This window comes from Oncorhynchus clarkii, chromosome 17, assembly GCF_045791955.1.
Source record: "Oncorhynchus clarkii lewisi isolate Uvic-CL-2024 chromosome 17, UVic_Ocla_1.0, whole genome shotgun sequence".
Taxonomy (NCBI): domain Eukaryota; kingdom Metazoa; phylum Chordata; class Actinopteri; order Salmoniformes; family Salmonidae; genus Oncorhynchus; species Oncorhynchus clarkii.
The window spans coordinates 64868219-64895722 of NC_092163.1; the positions used below are offsets into that span (position 1 = coordinate 64868219).

Consider the following 27504-nt stretch of genomic DNA (forward strand, 5'->3'; position numbering starts at 1 on the left):
TTACAAATCCTTCATTAACCTGTCTCATCCCCTTCATCTACACTGATTGAAGTGGATTGAACAAGTGACATCAATAAGGGAACGTAGCGTTCACCTGGATTCACCTATGTCATGGAAAGAGCAGGTGTTCATAATGTTTTGTACACTCAGTGTATATAAAGGGTGTGGTTCCTAGCCTTGTATACTATTCAGGCTACCTGTAATTATCTAATCCTAAGGTACTATGCCTTTTGCTGACATTTTAAAAACATTCTAAAAGACAATAGATGTGTTAGGAATTTGATGAAGACATCTTTCAGATTTGAATGTCTTTTTCAGACTGTAACATCCATAATGGAGTGTGTAACATCCATAATGGATGTTTTTCCCCTCTAAAGTAATAATGGAGTGTGTAACATCCATAACGGATGTTTTTCCCCTCTAAAGTAATAATGGAGTGTGTAACATCCATAACGGATGTTTTTCCCCTCTAAAGTAATAATGGAGTGTGTAACATCCATAACGGATGTTTTTCCCCTCTAAAGTAATAATGGAGTGTGTAACATCCATAACGGATGTTTTTCCCCTCTAAAGTAATAATGGAGTGTGTAACATCCATAACGGATGTTTTTCCCCTGTAAAGTAATAATGGAGTGTGTAACATCCATAACGGATGTTTTTCCCCTCTAAAGTAATAATGGAGTGTGTAACATCCATAACGGATGTTTTTCCCCTCTAAAGTAATAATGGAGTGTGTAACATCCATAACGGATGTTTTTCCCTCTAAAGTAATAATGGAGTGTGTAACATCCATAACGGATGTTTTTCCCCTCTAAAGTAATAATGGAGTGTGTAACATCCATAACGGATGTTTTTCCCTCTAAAGTAATAATGGAGTGTGTAACATCCATAACGGATGTTTTTCCCTCTAAAGTAATAATGGAGTGTGTAACATCCATAACGGATGTTTTTCCCCTCTAAAGTAATAATGGAGTGTGTAACATCCATAACGGATGTGTTTCCCCTCTAAAGTAATAATGGAGTGTGTAACATCCATAACGGATGTTTTTCCCCTCTAAAGTAATAATGGAGTGTGTAACATCCATAACGGATGTTTTTCCCCTCTAAAGTAATAATGGAGTGTGTAACATCCATAACGGATGTTTTTCCCTCTAAAGTAATAATGGAGTGTGTAACATCCATAACGGATGTTTTTCCTCTCTAAAGTAATAATGGAGTGTGTAACATCCATAACGGATGTTTTTCCCTCTAAAGTAATAATGGAGTGTGTAACATCCATAACGGATGTTTTTCCCCTCTAAAGTAATAATGGAGTGTGTAACATCCATAACGGATGTTTTTCCCCTCTAAAGTAATAATGGAGTGTGTAACATCCATAACGGATGTTTTTCCCCTCTAATGTAATAATGGAGTGTGTAACATCCATAACGGATGTTTTTCCCCTCTAAAGTAATAATGGAGTGTGTAACATCCATAACGGATGTTTTTCCCCTCTAAAGTAATAATGGAGTGTGTAACATCCATAACGGATGTTTTTCCCCTCTAAAGTAATAATGGAGTGTGTAACATCCATAACAGATGTTTTTCCCCTCTAAAGTAATAATGGAAAAGACAATATTTTCAAAATGATCATTTTTCTGTTCAGCTAAGCCTTTCCTTTGAAATGAAAATGCCTATTTTGACTTAAGACTTACAAACTCAAACTTTTGCTAATATGTTCAGTCTCCCCAAAAAGCTTGTCCAGTTCATGTAACATCATAACACTTCTTATTTGCTAAATTTCTCCAACAACTCAGATTTGTTGGGGATACATTCCCCCTAATGAGTACTGTAGACACACACATCAAAAGTTTAGTTTATATTTTGTTTGTCCATTCTGTGAGACATTAAAGTTGTGATTTTACATGCAAATGTAAAGTCCGTAATGTTGCAATCGCCCTAATCTGTAATCACTTCCACTTTTAGTATACATGTTTGTTTGCTTAGATCTGTTACTTTAGTGGACATTCATTTTACCCTGGCTGCATCCGATAGAACTCATCAGGGCTTTAAAAAAGAGAACCATAACAAGGCTTTTATCTCTGTCTGTCTGTCTGTCTGTCTGTCTGTCTGTCTGTCTGTCTGTCTGTCTGTCTGTCTGTCTGTGTTATAGCCACTTGGGGAAATACCATTTTATTTTTATTGTCTTGTCTGTGCATTAGTAAAATCATTTTTTTCCTGATGCGTTTGTTAATGGCGAGGCTTGCCAGACCAGTTCTGCTTTAATTTGAATGATGCTCTAGCAGGAGTCTATTTCTTTCCCAAGCTGCATTGTCTATTGGAGGGAGGGATCAGGGAAAGGTGAATGCTTTGTCTCGCCTGCACTACACGGCACAAACTCTCTCCTCGCCTGCGCTACACAACACACTGTCCTCGCCTGCACTACACGACACATGGCTACTTTGAAGAATCTCAAATATAAAATCTATTTTGATTTGTTTAACACTTTTTTGGTTAATTCATGATTCCATGTGTTATTTCATAGTTTTGATGTCTACACTATTATTCTACCATGTAGAAAATATGAAAAAATTAAGAAAACCCTTGAATGAGTAGGTATATTAACTCATTCACTTATCCAGATAGATTCTCTCCAAAATCAAACATTTGTCAATACACTCCTTTCTTTTCATGACTGCCAAAACAGACTTCCAAAACAACTCTATGGCCCTGTCTTCATTAAGAGACGATACAATACCCCCTCAAAATAACAAAATAACATGCCAATTAAGCTGTCCATAAACTCCTCAAGGATACTGTACATTTTGATAGGTTGTTCTCCAGTTTCACTCAGTGCTCTTAGAGAAGTAGAAGCAGCACTGTGATTAGGTCCATAAATGTCATGCGGAACCATAAAGCACTTTCATTTTTCTCAGTGTCCTCTGGTGTTCTGCTCATAATCGGTCGCTCCTCTTCCCTGATTGGAAATACTTCACTTGTTGCCGTGGCAGGCTGGCAGCCTCCCTGATGGAGCACAATGCATTAGAGTTTCTATTCTCCTGCTCAGCCTCCGTTAGCATTTGGACCCCCCTGTCAGTCAGTTGCCTGCTGCTTTTAAAGTTGAGTCGCCTAGCAGCTCCTTGCATCACGCTCTGCAGCTCATCAAAATGTGGTTTTGTTAATAGAAGATTATCAAAGACTTGTTACAGGAGCCAAGTGAAATAATCGTCTCAACAGTCGTACCATACTGTCTGCTGGCGTTGGCTGTTTATCAGTCCCTCTTTCTCGCCACTGGTGCCATGTTTCATGTTTTAGGGATGCTGTTTGATGTGGTGTGTAATAATGTACAGTCATGGTAAATAGTGTGTGACATTCATTACATGATTCCAGGTCTCTCTCTCTCTCAGGGCAAGAGTGGCCATGCCATTTGGCTGTTTAACGCTCGGGGAAAAGAAGGATTACAACAATCCCTTAGAGGTGACTGATAAATATGACCTGGGACAGATTGTTAAATCGTAAGTATGCTGCTAATGGTCCACCAGACTGAACAAACTGGAAATACAGGAGCCCCACCATCAACCCTTTAGTCTGGGTTTTTCCTTTGTATGATATGGCACCAGATTATTTGAAAATGTACTAAGTAAAAAATCTATCAAAAATCAAAGGACAAATGTGTTATTCAAGTCCACCTACAATGTATAGGAAGGCTGTTCCCATAGCCATACATACCCATAATGATAAAATCATAATCAAGGCTTTACTCATTTAGAAACCCATTTACGTTTACTTTGGATGTTTATAAATGTGTGATTTTGTGCATTTCCTTTTCAGGGAGGAGTTCTGTGAGATCTTCAGGGCCAAGGACAAAAACACACTGAAAATGTTTACTTGTAAAAAGTTCTTGAAAAAGGATGGGAGGAAAGTTCGGAAGGCTGCAAAAAATGAGATCCTCATTTTAAAGATGTGAGTTGCTTTTATCAACTTTAACCTCTGCCATCGGTCATTTTGTGTCTGCATTCACAAAACTATTCTCTGTAAACGAATTTAGTTTTGTAACAGATGGTGTACTATTCCTGTAGGCTATGTGAATGTGTAATCTCTATGAGGAATACGATGTTTCGTTTCTATACACTTTATCTTCTGAAAGACAGAATGCGCACAGTGGACATCCATTAGAGCGAAGAACAGAGAAATGTCTGTAGCATTTTTTATGAAAAAGGAAAGCAAACTTCATCCCACTGAATGATCACACTGGGTAGCATTATTTTCTCCAACGGTGTTTATCTCCAACTATTTTTCTCCCATTAGGCTCCTTATTCATCATTCTGTGGCAGCCTCTCTTTCATCACATCCCTATCCAGTAAAACCAACATTAGCATAACCTGAGCCTTATCAAACAATTTGTTACAGGCAGCAGGGAACTCAAAGAACACAGATGAAAAAGCCAATGTACATAATGGAAGATGAAAGTATCATTTCTTGAAGGGTTATCTAATACAGTGGAGTCTTTTCTCCCAATATACAAAAGCATGACCTTCATCGGGCTTGCAATTTCAATTGTTTTCTTCAAATTCTCGAACAGGAGAATTTGATTTATTTTCTTGTGGTTGGTGACCATTACTTTCAGTGACTGGAAAATATACCAGTCTGTCGGTCCAATCCCCTGAAGCACCGTTGAAAGCCAACAGCACACCTACCACATACGGCCAATGGTTTCCATGTTGTCTAACATCTTAAGTGTTACACTCTGCATTGTTCATCGCCTCACTGACAAAACTCACCTTGAAGTTTCTTAGCTTGTGCAGTCGTTATCATGGTCATAGTCAAGCACGCTATACTGTTCTGCCACATAGTCGTCCTTGCACATACAGTACAAGTCAAAGGTTTGGACACACCTACTCATTCCAGGGTTTTTCTGGAATTACGAGTATTTTTACATTGTAGAATAATAGTTAAGACAAAAACTATGAAATAACACATATGGAATCATGAATTAACCAAAAAAGTGTGAAACAAATCTAAATATATGTATTTTTTGAGATTCTTCAAAGTAGCTTTGCAAACTCTTGGCATTCTCTCAACTAGCTTCATGAGGTAGTCACCTGAAATGCATTTCAATTAACAGGTGTGCCTTGTTCAAAATGTATTTGTGTAATTTCTTTCCTTCTTAATGCGTTTGATCAGTTGTGTTGTGACAAGGTAGGGGTGGTATACAGAAGATAGCCCGATTTGGTACAAGACCAAGTCCATATTATGTCAAGAACAGCTCAAATAGGCAAAGAGATATGACAGTCCATCATTACTTTAAGACATGAAGGTCAGTCAAGCAGTAACATTTCAAGAACTTTTAAAGTTTCTTCAAGTGCAGTCGCAAAAACCTTGAAGCGCTATGATGAAACTGGCTCTCATGAGGATCACCAGAGGTGTAACGTGTTTCGTCTTCATACGAAAGAGAGTCGGACCAAAATGCAGCGTGTGGTTTACGATCCATGTTTATTAATAATACGAAACACGAATCTCCAATACGAAACTCCGAATCTCCAGAAAATACAAAGTAAACTATGGTCAGGGCGTGACAGTACCCCCCCCCCAAGGTGCGGACTCCGGCCGCAAAACCTGAACCTATAGGGGAGGGTCTGGGTGGGCATCTGTCCGCGGTGGCGGCTCTGGCGCTGGACGTGGACCCCACTCCATGACAGTTTTAATCCCCCTCCTAAACGTCCCTAAATAGGTTACCCACCACAATGATAACATGGGACAGAGGGACAGCTCGGGACAGAGGTAACTCGGGACAGATGGGTAGCTCAGCACTGAGAGGAAGCTCAGCACTGAGAAGAAGCTCAGCACTGAGAGGAAGCCCAGGCAGGTAGTAGAAACTACCAGAACCTGGCTGGCTGGCGGTTTCAGCAGATCCTGGTCGACTAGCAGATCTGGAAGAATCTGGTCGACTGGCGGATCTGGGAGAATCTGGTCGACTGGCGGATCTGGGAGAATCTGGTCGACTGGCGGATCTGGGAGAATCTGGTCGACTGGCGGATCTGGGAGAATCTGGTCGACTGGCGGATCTGGGAGAATCTGGTCGACTGGCGGATCTGGGAGAATCTGGTCGACTGGCGGATCTGGGAGAATCTGGTCGACTGGCGGATCTGGGAGAATCTGGTCGACTGGCGGATCTGGGAGAATCTGGACGACTGGCAGATCTGGAAGAGTCTGGACGACTGGCAGATCTGGAAGAGTCTGGACGACTGGCAGATCTGGAATAGTCTGGTCGACTGGCAGATCTGGAAGAGTCTGGTCGACTGGCAGATCTGGAAGAGTCTGGTCGACTGGCAGATCTGGAAGAGTCTGGACGACTGGCAGATCTGGAAGAGTCTGGACGACTGGCAGATCTGGAAGAGTCTGGACGACTGGCAGATCTGGAAGAGTCTGGACGACTGGCAGATCTGGAAGAGTCTGGACGACTGGCAGATCTGGAAGAGTCTGGTCGACTGGCAGCTCTGGAAGAGTCTGGTCGACTGGCAGCTCTGGCTGCTCCATGCTGACTGGCTGCTCCATGATGACTGGTAGCTCTGGCTGCTCCATGCTGACTGGCTGCTCCATGCTGACTGGCAGCTCTGGCTGCTCCATGCTGACTGGCTGCTCCATGCTGACTGGCAGCTCTGGCTGCTCCATGCTGACTGGCTGCTCTGGCTGCTCCATGCTGACTGGCTGCTCCATGCTGACTGGCTGCTCCATGCTGACTGGCGGCCCTGGCTGCTCCATGCTGACTGGCGGCCCTGGCTGCTCCATGCTGACTGGCGGCCCTGGCTGCTCCATGCTAACTGGCAGCTCTGGCGGCTCCTTGCAGACTGGCAGCTCTGGCGGCTCCTTGCAGACTGGCAGCTTTGGCGGCATCCTGCAGACAGGCAGCTCTGGCGGCTCCTTGCAGACTGGCAGCTCCATGCAGACTGGCAGCTCTATGCAGACTGGCAGCTCCATGCAGACTGGCAGCTCCTTGCAGACTGGCAGCTCCTTGCAGACTGGCAGCTCTAAGCTAACTGGCAGCTCTATGCTAACTGGCAGCTCTATGCTAACTGGCAGCTCTATGCTAACTGGCAGCTCTATGCTAACTGGCAGCTCTATGCTAACTGGCAGCTCTATGCTAACTGGCAGTTCTGAACAGGCGGGAGACATTAGGCTCGACGCTCAATCTAGCCCGGCCGACACGCGGAGCTGGAATATACCGCACCGGGCTATACACCCGCACTGGAGACACCGTGCGCACCACTGCATAGCACGGTGCCTGTCCGGTCTCTCTAGCCCCCCGGTAAGCACAGGGAGTCTGCCCAGGTTTCCTACCTGGCGTAGCCATACTCCCTGTTAGCCCCCCCCCAAGAAATTTTTGGGGCTGCCTCTCAGGCTTCCATCCGCTACGTCGTGCTGCCTCCTCATATCTGCGCCTCTCAGCTTTCGCCGCCTCCAGTTCTTCTTTGGGGCGGCGATATTCTCCTGGCTGAGCCCAGGGTCCTCTTCCTTCTAATTCGTCCTCCCATGTCCATACCTCCTCTTTGGGCTGCTCCTGTTGCCTCTTCTCCTGCTGCACCTTTGGGCGGCTACACTCCCCTGGTTTAGCCCAGGGTCCTCTCCCGTCGAGGATTTCCTCCCATGTCCAGAAATCCTTATTGCGCTTCTCCTCGCGCTGCTCCTGCCTGTTGACACGCTGCTTGGTCCGTTGGTGGTGGGTGATTCTGTCACGTATTAACAAGGTAGGTGGAATCAAAATGCAGCGTGTGGTTTACGATCCATGTTTATTAATAATACGAAACACGAATCTCCAATACAATACTACAAAACAAAACGAAAACCTAAACAGCCTATCTGGTGAAAAAACACATAGACAGGAACAATCACCCACAAACACACAGTGAAACCCAGGCTACCTAAATATGGTTCCCAATCAGAGACAATGACGAACACCTGCCTCTGACTGAGAACCATATCAGGCTGAACATAGAAATAGACAAACAAGACATGAAACATAGAATACCCACTCAGATCACACCCTGACCAATCAAAACATAGAAAATACAAAGTAAACTATGGTCAGGGCGTGACAAGAGGAAAGGAAAATCAGAGTTACCTCTGCTGCAGAGGATAAGTTCATTAGAGTTACCAGCCTCAGAAATCGGCAATTAACTGCACCTCAGATTGCAATTTACGTAGATCAACTAACAGACACATCTCAAAATCAACTGTTCAGAGGAGACTGCGTGAATCAGGACATGGTCAAATTGCTGCAATGAAACCACTACTATAGGACACCAATAATAATAAGAGACTTGCTTGGAACAAAAACACAAGTAATGGACATTAGAACAGTAGAAATCTGTCCTTTGGTCTGATGAGTCCAAATTTGAGATTTTTGGTTCCAACCGCCATGTCTTTGTGAGACGCATTTATTTAGAATTCAAGGCACACTTAACCAGTATTGCTACCACAGCGTTCTGCAGCAATACGTCATCCCTTCCAGTTTGCACTTAGTGGGATTATAATTCGTTTTGACCCAAAACACACCTTCAGGCTGTGTAAGGGCTATTTGACCAAGAAGGAGAGTGATCAGATGACCTGGCCTCCACAATCACCCGACCTCAACCCAATTGAGATGTTTTGGGATGAGTTGCACCGCAGAGTGAAAGAAAAGCAGCCAACAAGTGCTTAGCATATGTGGGAACTCCTTCAAGATTATTGGGAAAGCATTCCAGGTGAAGCTGGTTGAGAGAATGCCAAGAGTGTGCAATGCTGTCATCAAGGCAAAGGGGGGCTACTTTGAGGAATCAAAAATTTGGAGTATATATTTATGTTTTTAATACTTTTTTGATTACTACATGATTCCATATGTGTTATTTCATAGCTTTTATGTCTTCACTTTTATTCTACGATGTCGAAAATAGTCAAATAAAGAAAAACCCTTGAATGAGTAGGTTTGTCTAAACTTTTGACTTGTACTGTAATGCCCTCATAAACAGACATTCAACTCATACTTAAAGCACAGTACATTATTTATGGGCATACATTTTTCCTCCATTAAGAAGATGTTTAAGCATGCAGATCTCACAGTCCTTTTTTAATTAAATTGATTGTTTACTGATGCATTTTTTCCTGCACATGGTTGCCGTTCCTCTCGGCATGGCTGACTGTGGGAGTGTGTTATTCATGGGTGTTAATGTACTGATATACTGTACTGTATGTGTTTCTATGACGGCACCCCCATCTCTCTCCACCCCTCACAATCCTTTTGACTCTCCTCTCTCCCCCTGTTGCCTGCTCTATCCAGGGTGAAGCACCCCAATATTCTCCAGCTGGTGGAGGTCTATGAGACCAGAAAAGAGTATTTCCTCTTCCTTGAACTGTGAGTTGAGTCGTCTGATTGGTTGAGATTGTGCTCCTGTCTTTGCAGCAGCAGGCGTCTATGTGTTGATTATGCACTCATGGGGAATGAACTGTAGTAGCCGGAGGCCATGTAGATATGAGCACAGCTCTGAACTTCCCTTCTGCAGCCTTCATTTGGTATTCAGATATTATTCATTTCTGGTTGCTCCATATTCTCATCAGTCTGTGTTCTTGGGGATTTATTGCATTACCATAGAAACATTAAATATATGATACTCATCTCCTTCAGGATTGCATTGATTTGTGGGTCTGTAATTCTGCTCATAAGGTAAACTATCAGAAATCAGAGGAGAATCCAGTGTTGAAATGAATGAAATCATCACATTAAGCAAGTTTGGTGGACTCCATGATTTTGTTGACTCTTAAAGTCTTCGCCCTTGGCGAGGCTGTAATTTCTATGGTAATTGCATAGTAATGCAATTTTTCAACCATATTTTCACACGTTCAAAGTGTCTCTGTGTCAGTTGTATTTTTGAAAAGTATCTGTGAATGCTTTGATCCAGAGACATTGTCAGGCTCAAAGCATCTAGGTCAGTAGGTCAGCACCATACTTCATCCCGCTCATGTTCTTCCCACAGTGCTACAGGCAGAGAGGTATTTGATTGGATCCTGGACCAGGGCTACTATTCCGAGCGTGACACCAGTAATGTGGTCCGTCAGGTGTTGGAGGCCGTCGCCTACCTTCACTCCCTGAATATTGTCCACAGGAACCTCAAGGTACTGAGCCCTGGGGCCTCTGATGGTCAAGGGGAGGACCCCAATATAATGTAAATGCCTGAATGTTGTCCTTCTTTTAAATGCCACAGGTTCTTTAAAAGTAATTGACGTCTTGAATTACTGTAGGTTGGAGGGGGGGGGGGGGGGGGGGGGGTGATGATATTTGTGCATTTTTACTACTTTAATACACATCAATTAATTTGTCCCAATACTTTTGGTGCTGTAATTTCTAAACGATTCTCCCAATATAGATGAAAATACCCTCAAATTAAAGCTGACAGTCTGCGCTTTAACCTCACAATCATTGTGTAATTTCAAATAGAAGGTGCTGGAGTACAGAGACAAAACAACAAAAACGGAAATGCACTGTCCCAATATTTTTGAGGCTCACTGTATATACTATATACAGGGCCTTCAGAAAGTATGCACACCCCTTGACATTTTCCACATTTTGTTGTGTTTAACATGGACTAAACTAACTTTTATTTCCCTTTGGCCTACACACAATACCCCATAATGTCAAAGTGAAATTATGTTTTAAGAAAGTTTTACAAACAAATTAAAACTCAAACACTGAAATGAATTGAGTCAATAAGTATTCAACCCCTTTGTTATGGCAATCCTAAGTAAGTTCAGGAGTAAGAATGTGCTTAACAAGTCACATAAAACATTGCATGGACTCAATCTATGGCAATAATATTGTTGAACATGATTTTTTAATTACTACCTCATCTCTGTACCCCAAATGTACAATTATTTGTAAGCTCCCTCTGTCGAGCAGAGCATTTCAAACACAGATTCAACCACAAAGACCATGGAGGTTTTTCAATGCCTCACAAAGGGCACCTATTGGTAGATGTGTAAAACAAAATACATTGAATATCCCTTTGAACATGGTGAAGTTACTACTTACACTTTAGATGGTGTATCAATACACCCAGTCACTACAAAGATACAGGCGTCCTTCCTAACTCAGTTGCCGGAGAGGAAGGAAACTGGTCAGGGATTTCACCATGAGGCTAATGGTGACTTTAAAACAGTTACAGAGTTTAATGGCTGTGATAAGAGAAAACTGAGGATGGATCAACAACATTGTAGTTACTCCACAATATTTACCTTATTGAAATAGTGAGAAGAAGGAAGCCTGTACAGAATAAAAACATTCCAAAATATGCATCTTGTTTGCAACAGGGCACTAAAGTAATACTGCACAAAATGTGTCAAAGCAATTAACTTTTGTCCTGAACAAAAAGTGTTATGTTTAGGGCAAATCCATTACAACATATTACTGTGTACCACTATCTTCAAGCATAGTGGTGGCTGCATCATGTAATGGGTATGCCTGTAATCGTTAAGGACTGGGGAGTTTTTTGTGATAAAAAATAAACGGAATGGAGCTATGCACATGCAAAATCCAAGAGGAAAACTTGGTTCAGTCTGCTTTTCAACAGACACTGGGAGATGAATTCAGATTTCAGCAAGACAATAATCTAAATAAGAAGGCCAAATCTACACTGGAGATGCTTAACAAGAAGACTGGGAATGTTCCTGAGTGGCTGACTTACAGTTTTGACTTAATAAATCTGCTTGAAAATCTATGGTAAGACGTAATAATGGTTGTCTAGCAATAACCAATTTTACAGAGGTGGAAGAATTCTGAAAAGATTAATGGGCAAATATTGTACAATCCAGGTGTGCAAAGCTCTTAGAGAAATACCCAGAAAGACTAACAGCTGTAATCACTGCCAAAGGTGATTATAACATTATTGTCTCAGGGTTGCAAATACTTATGTAAACATTTCTAAAAACATGTTTTCACTTTGTCATTATGGGGTATTGTGTGTAGATGGGTGAAACATTTTTTTAAATACATTTTGAAAGGCACATTTATTATGCAAAAATATTCTTGATAAGATTGATTCAGTGGTCTTGCTTTGTTTGAACAAAAAAAATTGGACTGTCATTTTTAGGCACTTGTGTGACACTGAAGTGTTTGACTGCTTCAATATCTACCTTAAACAGTGATGAAGTCTGCTCTAAGTCTATATGTTTGAATGAGATTACTTTAGTAAAACTTTGGCAAACTTTAGCTGTCGTCCTGTTCCTTTTCTCAGCTGGAGAACTTAGTGTACTTTAACCGCCTGAAGCATTCCAAAATAGTAATCAGTGACTTCCACCTGGCCAAGCTGGAGACCGGGCTCATCAAAGACCCTTGTGGAACCCCAGAGTACCTGGGTAAGGACTGGGGAAGGGATTAGTACTTGGGTAAGGACTGGGGAAGGATTGAGAGAGGGATTAGTACTTGGGGAAGGACTGGGGAAGGATTGGGGGAGGGATTAGTACCTGGGGCAGGACTGGGGAAGGAGCTGGGGAGAGATTAGTACCAGGGTAAGGACTGGGGGAGTAGAGGGGAGGGAATTGGTACCTGGTTAAGGACTGGGGAAGGAGAAGGGGAGGGAATTGGTACCTGGGTAAGGACTGGGGGAGGAGAGGGGGAGGGATTAGTACCTGGTTAAAGACTGGGAAGGAGAGGGGAAGGGATTAGTACCTGGGTAAGGACTGGGGGAGGAGAGGGGGAGGGATTAGTACCTGGTTAAGGACCGGGAAGGAGAAGGGAAGGGATTAGTACCTGGGTAAGGACTGAGGAAGGAGAGGGGAAGGGATTAGTGCCTGGGTAAGGACTGAGGAAGGAGAGGGGAAGGGATTAGTACCTGGGTAAGGACTGAGGAAGGAGAGGGGAAGGGATTAGTACCAGGGTAAGGATTGAGGAAGGAGAGGGGAAGGGATTGGTACCAGGGTAAGGACTGAGGAAGGAGAGGGGAAGGGATTAGTACCAGGGTAAGGACTGAGGAAGGAGAGGGGAAGGGATTAGTACCAGGGTAAGGATTGAGGAAGGAGAGGGGACGGGATTAGTACCTGGGTAAGGACTGGGGGAGGAGAGGGGGAGGGATTAGTACCTGGTTAAAGACTGGGAAGGAGAGGGGAAGGGATTAGTACCTGGGTAAGGACTGGGGGAGGAGAGGGGGAGGGATTAGTACCTGGTTAAGGACTGGGAAGGAGAAGGGAAGGGATTAGTACCTGGGTAAGGACTGAGGAAGGAGAGGGGAAGGGATTAGTGCCTGGGTAAGGACTGAGGAAGGAGAGGGGAAGGGATTAGTACCTGGGTAAGGACTGAGGAAGGAGAGGGGAAGGGATTAGTACCAGGGTAAGGATTGAGGAAGGAGAGGGGAAGGGATTGGTACCAGGGTAAGGACTGAGGAAGGAGAGGGGAAGGGATTAGTACCAGGGTAAGGACTGAGGAAGGAGAGGGGAAGGGATTAGTACCAGGGTAAGGATTGAGGAAGGAGAGGGGACGGGATTAGTACCTGGGTAAGGACTGGGGGAGGAGAGGGTAGGGTTTAGTAGCTGGATAAGGACTGGGGGAGGCGGGGGGGAGGGATTAGTACCTGGTTAAGGACTGAGGAAGGAGCAGGGAAGGGATTAGTACCTGTGTAAGGACTGGGGAAGGAGCGGGGAAGGGACTAGTACCTGGGTAAGGACTGGGGGAGGAGAGGGGAAGGGATTAGTACCTGGGTAAGGACTGGGGAAGGAGCAGGGAAGGGATTAGTACCTGTGTAAGGACTGGGGGAGGAGAGGGGAAGGGATTAGTACCTGGGTAAGGACTGTGGAAGGAGCGGGGAAGGGATTAGTACCTGGGTAAGGACTGGGGAAGGAGCGGGGAAGGGATTAGTACCTGGGTAAGGACTGGGGGAGGAGAGGGGAAGGGATTAGTACCTGGGTCAGGACTGGGGAAGGAGCAGGGAAGGGATTAGTACCTGGGTAAGGACTGGGGGAGGAGAGGGTAGGGTTTAGTAGCTGGGTAAGGACTGGGGGAGGAGAGGGGGAGGGATTAGTATCTGGTTAAGGACTGAGGAAGGAGCAGGGAAGGGATTAGTACCTGTGTAAGGACTGGGGAAGGAGCGGGGATGGGATTAGTACCTGGGTAAGGACTGAGGAAGGAGAGGGGAAGGGATTAGTAGATGGGTAAGGACTGGGGGAGGAGAGGGGAAGGGATTAGTACATGGGTAAGGACTGGGGGAGGAGAGGGGAAGGGATTAGTACCTGGGTAAGGACTGAGGAAGGAGAGGGGAAGGGATTAGTACATGGGTAAGGACTGGGGGAGGAGAGGGGAAGGGATTAGTACCTGGGTAAGGACTGAGGAAGGAGAGGGGAAGGGATTAGTACCTGGGTAAGGACTGGGGAAAGAGCGGGAAGGGATTAGTACCTGGGTAAGGACTGGGGGAGGAGAGGGGGAGGGATTAGTACCTGGGTAAGGACTGGGGAAGGAGCGGGGAAGGGATTAGTACCTGGGTAAGGACTGAGGGAGGAGAAGGGAAGGGATTAGTACCTGGGTAAGGACTGGGGGAGGAGAGGGGAAGGGATTAGTACCTGGGTCAGGACTGGGGAAGGAGCAGGGTATCTTTGAGATTTGGTTTTGGGGAGTAGTTTATGGGAGTGCAGAAAAGCATTTGTCAGAGAAACATCAATAAATAACCCTTAACTGTGTTTGTGTCCCTGCAGCACCAGAGGTGGTTGGGAGACAGAGATACGGCATGCCAGTGGACTGCTGGGCCCTGGGTGTCATCATGTACATCCTGTGAGTGGTTTAATTATCGGCATAGGGTCCCATATACTGTACTACTGCAAGAGGGGTTGGCTGTGAGTCTGCTCAGAGGACTGGGGATTAGAAATAATACAGAAGGGCAACAGGAATACTTTACTGGGAGAGCCTATCAATGTAATCCACATGCTATGCGCAAAACTAGTCAGGGAATCTTACTTATAGGGTATTACCCATTGCAATAAATCATATCTTTACATGACATTTATGCACATGGTATGACAATACAAGCTCATAACGAGCTTCTTTTGTCTTGTGGCCCTCAGGCTTTCAGGCAACCCTCCTTTCTATGATGAAACTGATGATGACGACTATGAAAACCACGACAAGAACCTATTCAGGAAGATCTTGGCTGGGGACTATGAGTTTGACTCTCCATACTGGGACGACATCTCAGAGTCAGGTACATTTAAGATGAAGTGACAGGAGACTGGGTGAATGACAGTTTACTGGGTAAACAGCAATTCAAAAGGGAGGATATCATCTGTTTACTTTTTCATGTAAAAAATTATCATTTTTGTTCTCTGATTCCATCAGGAATAGTAACTGCTGTTTGTTGAGATTATGCTTTATTTTGTTTCAGCAAAAGGCCTGGTAACCCGTATGATGGAGGTCGACCAGGATCAGAGACTGACTGCTCAGGAGGCCATCAACCATGAGTGGTATGGAAAATACACATTATTAACACAGTAGCCTACTATTAGAGATATAACAGAAGACCAGGCCTCCTGTGTATCTCTCCAGCCCAGTGATGATCCATGGCACGAAGCCTCCAGTGATGATCCATGGCAAGAAGCCTCCAGTGATGATCCACGGCACGAAGCCTCCAGTGATGATCCACGGCACGAAGCCTCCAGTGATGATCCATGGCAAGAAGCCTCAAGTGATGATCCATGGCACTAAGCCTCCAGTGATGATCCATGGAACGAAGCCTCCAGTGAGGAGTCATGGCACGAAGCCTCCAACGACGGCCTCCAGACCGGAGCCTCCAGCTACGGCCTCCAGACCGGAGCCTCCAGCAACGGTCTCCAGTCCGGAGCCTCCAGAGACAGTTTCCAGTCCGGAGCCTCCAGCGAAGGCCTCCAGTCCGGAGCCTCCAGCGAAGGCCTCCAGTCCAGAGCCTCCAGCAACGGCCTCCAGTCCGGAGCCTCCAGCGACGGCCTCCAGTCCGGAGCCTCCAGCAACTGACTCCAGTCCGGAGCCTCCAGAGACGGTTTCCAGTCCGGAGCCTCCAGCGAAGGCCTCCAGTCCGGAGCCTCCAGCAACGGACTCCAGTCCGGAGCCTCCAGAGACGGCCTCCAGTCCGGAGCCTCCAGCAACGGCCTCCAGTCCGGAGCCTCCAGCAACGGACTCCAGTCCGGAGCCTCCAGAGACGGTTTCCAGTCAGGAGCCTCCAGCGACGGCCTCCAGTCCGGAGCCTCCAGCAACGGACTCCAGTCCGGAGCCTCCAGAGACGGTTTCCAGTCCGGAGACTCCAGCGAAGGCCTCCAGTCCGGAGCCTCCAGCAACGGCCTCCAGTCCGGAGCCTACAGCGACGGCCTCCAGTCCGGAGCCTCCAGCAACGGCCTCCAGTCCGGAGCCTCCAGCGAGGGTTCCCAGTCCGGGGCCCGCAACGAGGGTGCCCAGTCGGGCGCCCGCAGAGAGGGTGATCAGTCTGGGGCCCGCAACGAAAGTGCCCAGACCGGGGCCCGCAATGAGGTGCCCAGTCCGGGGCCCGTAACGAGGGTGCACAGTCCGGGGCCCGCAGCGAGGGTCCCCAGTGCCCGCAACGTGCCCGCAACGAGGGTCCCCAGTTCGGGGCCCGCAGAGAGGGTCCCCAGTCCGGGGCCAGCAGCGAGGGTCCTCAGTCCGGGGCCTGAAGCGAGGGCGATCAGTCCGGGGCCCGCAACGAGGGGGGGCCCAGTCCGGGGCCCACAACGAGGATCTCCAGTTCGGCGCCCGCAGAGAGGCTCCCCAGTCCGGGGTCAGCGATGAGGTGCCACCAAAGTGGGGTGAGCCAGAGGTGGAGCAGGGTCTACGTCCCGCACCAGAGCCGCCACCGCGGATAGATGCCCACCCAGACCCTCCCCTATAGGTTCAGGTTTTGCGGCCGGAGTCCGTACCTTTGGGGGGATGTTTTATTTCTCGATTTGGTTAGGTCAGGGTGTGATGTGGGGTGGGCATTCTATGTTTTGTTTTCTATGTTTCTTTATTTCTATGTTTTGGCCGGGTATGGTTCTCAATCAGGGACAGCTGTCTATCATTGTCTCTGATTGGGAATCATACTTAGGTAGCCCTTTTTCCCTCCTTTCAGTGTGTGTAGTTGACTTTTGTTAGTGGCACTATAGCCCTGTAAGCTTCATGGTTGTTTCTTCGTTTGTTGTTTTGTTGGCGACATTTTAAATGAAAGGAAAATGTACGCTCACCACGCTGCACTTTGGTCCACTTCTTTCCACGGCCGTGACAGTACTATGGAGATATACCGATGACCAAAGGACTATGGAGATATACTGGATAACCACAGTACTATGGAGATATAATGGATGACCACAGTACTATGGAGATATAATGGATGACCACAGTACTATGGAGATATACCGATGGCCACAGGACTATGGAGATATACTGGATGACACAGTACTATGGAGATATACTGGATGACCACAGTACTATGGAGATATACTGGATGACCACAGTACTATGGAGATATACTGGATGGCCACAGTACTACGGAGATATACCAGAGGACCACAGTACTATGGAGATATACTGGATGGCCACAGTACTACGGAGATATACCGGAGGACCACAGTACTATGGAGATATACTGGATGGCCACAGTACTACGGAGATATACTGGATGACCACAGTACTATGGAGATATACTGGATGGCCACAGTACTACGGAGATATAACGGAGGACCACAGTACTATGGAGATATACTGGATGACCACAGTACTATGGAGATATACTGGATGACCACAGTACTACGGAGATATACTGGATGACCACAGTACTACGGAGATATACTGGATGACCACAGTACTATGGAGATATATTGGATGACCACAGTACTACGGAGATATACCGGAGGACCACAGTACTATGGAGATATACTGGATGACCACAGTGAATAACAACCAGATGAATTTAGAGTAGGATGTGTTCATGATAAGGGTACAGTGTGTTCTTAAATGACCAGGAGTCAAATTTGACAATGTCATTATGTTGGTTGGAGCCATGATGATTCATAGTTGTTATAGATGTTGTTTCATTAGTCATACTCATCTACATCTGCTGAGCTGTCACTAGCTTGGTTTCCCTCAGATTTGCATGCGAATATTCAATAATCCGCATCATTTGTCTTCTCCCACCAGAGATGTGTTTCCATCAAATTGACTTGTTGCAAATAAAAGGCTATGCATGAGGACATAATGCGCATAACAATTATTTTTGCAGTTAAATTCCTATATACGGAATAAAAAAGACAAGTTGCATGGATTTCCATCACATTTTCAACTCTAATAATGGTTTTGTCACAATGAAAGTTGTTATAAAGCTAATGTGCCCACTCTGGTTACTGGTCTTGGCACAATTGCTCTAGCCAACAGCTCCGCAGATACAGTGTGGGTATCAAATCAAATCAAAGTTTATTTGTCACGTGCTCCGAATACAACAGGTGTAGACATTACAGTGAAATGCTTACTTACAGGCTCTAACCAACGGTGCAATTTTTAAGTAGAAAATGTACTATGCTATTTACAAGATGAGATTTGTCACCAGAATAAGACCCTTATTGGAAAGGAGCATCAAGCTCATCACGGTGCACGTTCACCACCCTGTGAAGTTCGTCATAATTTATTTAATCTGCATGCTTTCCTGAGTGGTAGTGGGAGGACCACAAAACATTTCATCCCGTGACTCCAAGTTTACTTCGGTATAATGGGTTTTACTGCCATTTTGCACATAATTAATTTTATCAACACAAAGATCCCACCTTGTCTAGCGTATTTTGTTTTGTCGACATTTGGAAACAAATTTGCTGTTTCCATCAGGCTTGTCGTGATATTTTTTATCCGACGTACTATACCCACATAAAAAGGTTGGGTGGAAACCTATAGTGAAGTTACCTTTTCCCTCTTCATCTTCTCAGGATTTCTGGAAATGCAGCCTCAAATAAGAATATTAAGGATAATGTCTGTGCACAGATAGAGAAGAACTTTGCCAAAGCTAAGTGGAAGGTAAGCCTCTTTATCAGTTCCATTTTGTCATCACTGAAGGAGAGATTGAAGGAAACTATCTATCACACATTTTTTATAGAAGTTTTATGGGCCTTGAGAATTTGAAATGGGATACGTGATTGGTGAATGTACAAGGCTTTTGAATTCGAAACATATTCTGTAAAATATATAAAATATATAGTAACTAGGCCTCTTGAGTTGAGTGTGTACTGCGACTGCCTCCCACAGAAAGCAGTGCGGGTCACTACCATGATGAAGCGACTGAGAGCGCCAGATAAAGGTGTTGACTCGGGGACTCCCGGCCCAGCAGTAGCAACCAGCCCTGCAGCAGGAGAACCAGCCCCAGCTCCAACAGACCCCCAGGCTCCCAGTGACCCCTCTGCAGCCCCCGCTGCTGCAGCTCCTGAGGGGGAGCCTGCTGCTGTCACAGAGCTCCCTGCTGAAATGGAGGCCGTGGCATGTGATGTCACTCCCCAGGCTGCAGCAGAAGTCACAGCTCCACCTGAGGAGGAGGCCAGCTCAGCGGAGGCCCCAGTGGAGGCCCCTGCCCCGGAGGAGGTTGATCTTTTGTCGCGGTGTAACGGAGAGGCCCCAACTCCCCTCCAACCGGCTGCTGAAGCTGGGGATGAGCAGGTTTAGACAGCCACCGCCCTCCTATGCCACCTTCACTCCCAGAGATCCTCCTTCCTGCACACTGTACATTAGCTGCTAGCATGGTGACACTGACTCTGCTTATCTCTCACTTGCAGCGTTAGTAACATCTCACAGAGCCTGTATGCTATCTTTCCTGAGTGTTGAATTTATCTGGCTACTTTTTTATATGTATTCTGTCTTTTTAAAACAGCCCTCTGGCCTTACAGGGGCTTTTTATGTCTAATGCAGCCCAGATTATGCCATATTATGTTGTTTTTTGGGGGGGAAAGGAGGTTTACGTTATAGCTAACAGCTACATATTTTCCTCTGGACTTTTGCCTTTTGTAATGAAAGTGTAATGTAATTATGCCAAACCTGCTTTGATTTCCTCTTAATGAAACATGTTTGGGAACTTTTCCCCCCGTCCTACTCTCATATTATTCCACTCCATTATCATGGCAGTCAATAAGGTAATGAACAGCTTGGCTTTGCTCTTGTAGTGTTGATTTGACATCATGATCTGTAAAACTCCTCCTTCACACCCCCCTCTAAACAATAATATATATTTTTTTGGGGGGGGGGTGACCATTGATCTCTTTGTTATTTTTTGTATACACTGATCAGTAGTTATGTTTGTGCTGCAGTAAGTAGGTTTACTGGGGGATGCAGCAGGCCCAGTGTTAGTGAAAGTCAGTATCCACGCCATTACCACCCATCTGCTTAGGAAAGAACCACATGGCTGTCAGTGTAAAGATTCTGTATATAGAAACCTTTGTAGAAGTAACAAAAACAGCATGTATTCTTAACTTTCGCTGTTAATTTCACATTTGTAAGCACTTGGTTAAAAAAAACATACATACGAATCCTGCTACTGACCTTTAAACTGGAAACATGAAGGTATTTTGTAGCTCTTTATGAGTTTCACAATTGGCCTCTGTCCTAACATATGCATCCTATGTGACTAGATTAACTTTTTCTATTTCTTTAAAATGTGTTTTACATTCTGTTTCTGATTCACCACTTCACCTGACTTATTCATTCTTATACATCCTTAATACGTGGATGTATTTATAAAGAAATATAATTTATAATTTAGTCTACAAGGAAAACTATTACATACATATTTCTGTGTAAAAGCACCACTGTAAAAGGCATTTCTGCCACCCACCAGCTTTGTAACACGTTTTATGTTGCTTAAAGGAAACAGAAGAATTAAGAGCAATTGTGATAAAACATCTTTAATATTTACAAACATATGTATTTATTTATCTATTTATTCATAGGTTTACTTATTCTCAAGATATTCATAACAATATTATGAAACAGAATAGTTGTCGGTTTATAGCCTGGCTCCCTTCAGTATGGTCGATAATAAGGTATGCAAGAGTTTTCTGTAATCGCCATACATTTTGCAATATTCAACTTGCTGCCGAAACTGTGATTATTCTCTTGGTGTCCTATATAGAGTACAGTTCCCCATAGAGTGCATGTACAGTACATACCTGTAAGTTGAAAGCCTGTAGTCCGTAAGAACCGTCGATACCCTATCCAGATGGCCAGTCAATAACACATGGCCAGTGTCAAACAAGGCCGAGCCTAGATCATATTAGTCATGCTTGACTTGGTCCCCTCTTTCCGTACTGTATTTACAGTGCCATCCTCCATACAGCCTTCATCCTTCCTTGTCACAGCTAGACAGTGGTTTTATTAACAGTACACAGTAGCTATAATATACACAGTATATTCATGTGTTTTATGAGTCTCTCTGCAGGTTACTTTTCAAGGGACTAAGTTTTATGGAATATGTATTTAAGAAAATTTGGAGCAATTATTTTCAATAGAATGCAGGAAGTCAAATCAAATTTGCTCCTTTTCTGAAGGAACAGAGATAAGTTATTGCTCCCCAGTCTATGGTTTATTCACATCTCTATCTACGAAAAGGTATTGATTGATTGATATGCATATTCAGAAACATTATTGAGATATAGCATTACACAATGTCTTTATTTTGTCAAAACATTAGATTTCCCACGAAAAGTTTAACAGGAATATCTGAAATAAGTTGTGTGAATATACCATTTTGTGTCATTCATCCTCTTAAGACCACAAATAAATACTGTTACACAATCTAAAGCAATGCTTTGTTTCAGTGCCACTGTATGTAGTATTCCACATCTGTTCATTTCTCCATGCACTTTCTGATGTACCTGTTGTTTTTGATGTAATGTTCACCAGGACCAGTGGTCACCTGTAGGTTCTGACTGTTTCTCATGTGTAAGCTCTGTACTGTACTCGTTGACTGAGTTCATGACTTTGATGGTAATAAAAGTTTACCCATGGAATATCTGTGGCTATCTCACGTGTGCCCCTCAGCCATTTACTTTTCTACGATGTGCTATACATGGCCAGAACATGTCTTATCTAGAACGGCAAGCAACTATCCAATCCAGGGCAAAGACTCAGGGCTCGATTCAATCCGTATCGAGGAAGATCAGCGATATAGCGCAACTGAAATGTAAAGGTAATTTCTGATCGACCCAACATATACTTTGTTTACCGTGAATGCGGTCTCCGCCAATGTGCGAACATTGCTATAGTGCTGATCTTCAGTGCTAAGGATTGAATCGAGCCCTCAGTGTTGTAAATTAAAGCTGACTCATAAAAGCAGCTTGTACATGAAATTACATGATCAAGCTTCATTTGGAAAGATGGACAGATTCACCAGTGACTCATAAGCAGGCACCTCATATTATGCCCTCTCTGTCATATTTGATATGTGTTTAGCCAGTAGGCACTGTAGACTAGAGAGCCTACTGGCCAGGATACTTGGAATTGATTCAGATTGGTTTCTGAATGGTGATGGGTAACGACGCCTCTCTGGGCTGAGTTGGGAATGGGATATCCTTCCTCTAGTGAGGCTTCCCATGTTTTAGGCCTTCTTTTAATCTGTATTCAGACATCCATACTGTTGTTAGGCCTGAGAGAGATGCTCTCTAGCTCTTTCACTGTGACATGTAATGACTACATTAAGTTGTGTTGGGAGGAATGAGACTGTCAGTTTCCTGACCCTCCTAAAGACTGGCGGCTATTGAAATTCAAGGCCAGTGATCACAGCTATACCTTAATTGCTACATACATTTTTGTACTTACAAATTCATGATATATACTCATTGATTATTGAAGAATATAACTTATAAATGCCTCATGAGCTTCGTTCAACTGTTGTACCCCACCAGAACCCAAAATATAGGGCTCTATTCAATCTGTATCGCGGAAGCTCAGCGTTACAGCATGATTGAAATTTAAAGAAAATGGTCCTGTGTCAGCAGTGACGGCATTCACGATAAACGCTGCACATAATGACCTTAAAATAGAGCTGCCAATTTCAGGTCATATGTAATGTCATTCAGCCTGCCTCTCTTAATAAACCACTCAGCTTTACTGTTTACTATGACACTAAAGTGACATCATCCATCATCATCAGAGGGACTGAACGCACAAAGATTATGACAATGATAAATATGTGCAGTTTGTCTCATTGATTTACTGGCAGGTGAAAAGTAAACACAGACACAATACAAAGACACTGCTTATTCATCGTTGTCCTCAGCCCTGGACAGTGTCTTAAAATGACACACTGTTTCATTGCTGGAACCAATGAGGTGTCAGTCAAGTGTAACTTGGTTTAAGTGACATTGCTGATAATAATGGACATTTTCTGTTCTGTTATTATACATTGAAATAGATTAATTGCAATATTAAGGTTGATCATGATTTATGGTAACATACATCATACCATTCTTATATTTGACATGGCCACTTGGGTGTCCTGCCATCTACTGGGTGAAATACTACAATGCAGTTTGTAGGTGGAGAAACAAATTATTCTTCCAAAGCGAAGTATGTATGTGTTTTGGGAGGGATAGGAAAACAAGAGAAAAATATCATTGTATAACTAACTGCCTTTACCATTGACTTGTGTGATGGTCAAATGAATTAATTGAATAACTAATGTGTATGACATATTATACTCAATTGCTTGTGGAAACAAAAAATCATAGTACAGTAATGACATGGTTTATGCTATAACTGTCCAGCATGGAGCAGCATTGCTTTCCTTCTATTTTCTCTTCTTTACCTATAGGCTAGTGGCAAGTCCTCCACATCTTTAAAGATACCCTTACCAGAGGTAAAACAAAACGCAACCATGTTTTCTCACATTTCTGTCTCCCATTTATGAAATGGATGGTTGTGTAAAAATATTTTACTCCAAAAGTGGTTAAATTGATAGATATTGTGACACACACCCTAAATTCAAAAAGTGCAGAATAATGCTTGCTTAAGGGGGATGGGCCACATAACCTCATGTAACCCAATATTGCAAGCTCTGAAATTGCTCAAATTTGGAATACAAGTAGTCAGTTTTCTGCCCTGCATACACAATTAAACAGGATTAGCATATTTTAATGCATCTTGGAAATATAGACCTGTAAACAAAGATACAAAAGGCTCTAATATCAACTATTCATGTAAGCTTGAGTTTTTTGTAGCTGATTAATACACAACTTGCTCTCATTCAGTGCTGTATGGTCCTGGCTGATATAAATACATAGAGTTACACTTTTATTTTGATGTTGTGGCTATTGTAATCAGCTCTAAGGAAAACAAGTGGGCTCAGACATCAAAATAAACATTTTGGGTCTGAGGTTCCTTAAAATGATTTTGTATCTTTAGCCCCTAGTCTTGCAATTTAGTCATCGAGGCACCACAGATTATCTTTGGGGCCACCCTGGATTTTGCCTTGAATCTAATATGGCGTCCAAAATCCAATGCGGCTGCTATAATACCATTTGACGGCGTTAAATTCAATGGTGGCAGGTAGTCTAGCGGTGAAGAGTGTTGGGCCAGTAACTGAAAGGTTGCTGGTTCGATACGCCAAGCAGACTAGGTGAAAAATCTGTTGATGTACAGTACCTTTGAGCAAGGCACTTAATCCTAATTGCTCCTGTAAATAGCTCTGGATAAGAGCGTCGGCTAAATGTGTAAATATGAAGTTTGTAGATGAGGTCTCTTTTCAGAATTGTGTACAGCACTCATGCACATAAAGACTGTTTTTGTGTAAATCAATACAGCTGAATCCAACTAGCTTGTCAATGTGTTTGTGTTTTCAAGACACACACATATTTGTTTAGGCAGGCAGCTAAATTATGTTTTTTTATTATGAGGTTTCACAGATAACTGGTCATTCTGGGCAAGTTGCAGCAACAAGGGCAGTATCCTTCCTATATGACTGGCATGGTATTCAGGGCTGTGTGGTAATCCGTTTCCATTTCTACAACAGTTTGGTGCAGGCAGATGCAGCTTGCATGCCAATGAGACCCCTTGACTAACTTAATCGTTATCTCATCCTGACTGATGCTGAGGATAGTCCAGTAGTGGATTATGGTCTGGGACAGGCCCACCAGGAGATGAGGAGAGTGACAGAACCTGTGAGGGTGACCTCCGTTTACTTAGAGTGTAGGTCATAGACTATGACTGTGAAGCGTTGGTTATGACTCTACACACATATACAGTACATTTGAAGATTATCCCTGGGCTTCAATGGAAAGTAAAGGGGTTGAAGAGGTGGTGTAACTGATCAAGCATGGTGCACAAAGACCACTATTTTACAGCCAATCCTGAGCCACCATACACGATCACATACAGAATCTTTGTTTCCATCCTAAGGTGCCTCTTGTTTGCCATAGATGGCATTATGTCCTTATAGGGCTGATGGGATAACTGAACAATTTCCCATTCCAATGCATGAGTCACCACAGCATTAGAGCTCATTCCTCACATGCTATCCAGTTCAGGTGTCATATGTGCTGGCCAGCCATGGGTGGTAGCAAAATAGGTACATATAAGTGCTGTCAAGCGGGACATGGCATTGACATTGGAGAGGTGTGTTGGTTCAATGTGGTGAGCACCTACCTTATGAGCTTGTCATATGTGGTTGCATCTTCCCCATAGACCATAATGTCACCATGTCAACATGTACAGCAACTCCAGGTCAGACTGGCTGCCAGGCTGCCTTTTCTGTATCCAGACAATGGTTTTTGAGTGTAATTATGGCAGGCATATTGGATTCCCAACATAGTTGAGTACAGGTCATAAGTACAACACACAAATCTGAAAGATGTTTAATTTAAAACATATACAGGTGATTGAACCACCATTTATTGGTATTGTGGCAGCCATTTCGGATTTTGGGAGCCATAATGGATTTGGAGTCCAATCTAGGGTAGCCCCCTAACATAATTGCAGGCTGAACATATAAAATCCACAGAGGAACCTTTGACTGAAAATAAATGACAGTTTTTACTGTCTCAGCCCACTTGTTTTCCTTACAGCCGATTTGATTACAATAGCCACAAAAAATAAAAGTGTAACTGTATGTATTTATATCAGGCAGAACCATACAGCACTGAATGAGAGCAAGTTGTCTATTAATCAGATACCAAAAAGTAAAGCTTACATTCATCATAAAAATTCTTAGTTGATATTTCCGCCTATTGTATCTATCAATCTAACCATTTTTGAAGTAAAATATGTTTTGTCTTTTGTTCTACCTCGGGTAGGGGTATCTCTAAAAATGAAGCCCTTTTTTGAATATTGGTCACTGGCCTACTCCCAATGGTTCTATCCATCCAGACGGTTTGTCCTAAAACCCAAATGTAGGTTTTGCTGAGCCTAGTGCCTAGAGAAAACCACATACAGTATTTCATGCAGTACATTGCAATTGCTATGAGAACAGTTGATCTGCTCAAACCACCACCAGGCAGCCACCCCAGGTTAGGACACATGATGTCAGTGGATTATCAGATCTATCTAAGTAGCAGAAGGGGTGTGACTGTCTGGTTAGGACCAGTGACTGACTGAGAATCCTCTGAAGGTCATGTCAGAACAATCAACCAGTTTCATTGGATTCCAAACTGCTGCCTCTCACTGTTCCCAGTTCAGAATCAATCTCCCTGGTCCAACAAAGCCATTTGTGTTCTTCGGCTCTCTGTTGTGTGCTGTGGGAGAGACGGAGGAGATTGTTGATACCCACTGAAAGTCATGTCTGCTTCATAATGATCACAGTCCTTGATCAGGCCGACTGATAAGGAAGGACTGTATTGTCTGAAGAATTCCTCTCATGGAAAGTCACTTGAATGATGTCAGTGTGTCATGGCATGTTAGAGATAGCATCCCACGACAGTTCTCTTTGAGATGTGTGGTGTCTTGCAGCTCTCTGTCTAACGGTTCCAAATTACACAGAAGATGCTGCGCTAACCCACCAAGGCACAAGAAATTGAGGACGACTGATTGCCATGAGTAAACGTAGCCTTCCACTGATATCTTGGTATTTTGCCCATCTCTAATCTGTCAGAGAGGTACAGTAGAGGTACTGTATTGGTGGGTACCATACAGTAGTTTTACTGGCTTCATCATGGCCAACATTACAACACCAATTCAGGCCCCCATTGAAGGGAAATGAGAGCTGGCCACTAGATGTTGGTGTCCTTGTATCCAGGGTTGGGAAGTCTACCACCCACACTGTCTCCGAGCTTTGCTCCACTGATCCCCGTCAGCTGCTGTCAGCCATCAGATAAGCTGGGTAACAGCGCTCCATCTATGGGGCAGGGTGGGGATGGACAATAGGGCCCAGTGATGTTCAGACAATGCCATGTTGCTCTGATGTCTCATTGTCTTCCCCACCCATCTGAGCTGTTGCCTGGAGTGGCCTCAAACAGAGATGACAGGCACAACTTCCTAACACTGAGGCAGGTCATGTTCTTATTGTCCCTGGCCTGAGTTAGAGCCAAAAGGGGCAGCACTGC

General features: G+C 44.1%; 1 protein-coding gene across 2 annotated transcripts in view; it reads left to right on the plus strand.

Moving 5' to 3' along the window:
• The window catches only part of LOC139371278 (caM kinase-like vesicle-associated protein), an 89178-nt gene extending 67197 nt beyond the window's left edge, over positions 1–21981 (plus strand). For both annotated transcript variants that reach the window (XM_071111563.1, XM_071111562.1), the window contains exons 2-11: positions 3387–3494; positions 3811–3942; positions 9293–9367; positions 9987–10125; positions 12240–12360; positions 14686–14761; positions 15052–15188; positions 15369–15447; positions 18919–19006; positions 19235–21981. In XM_071111563.1, coding sequence (XP_070967664.1) covers positions 3400–3494; positions 3811–3942; positions 9293–9367; positions 9987–10125; positions 12240–12360; positions 14686–14761; positions 15052–15188; positions 15369–15447; positions 18919–19006; positions 19235–19645 — 1353 coding nt within the window. In that variant the 5' untranslated portion in view covers positions 3387–3399 and the 3' untranslated portion in view covers positions 19646–21981. The remainder of the gene's footprint in view (positions 1–3386; positions 3495–3810; positions 3943–9292; positions 9368–9986; positions 10126–12239; positions 12361–14685; positions 14762–15051; positions 15189–15368; positions 15448–18918; positions 19007–19234) is intronic.
• Positions 21982–27504: the final 5523 nt, after the last annotated feature.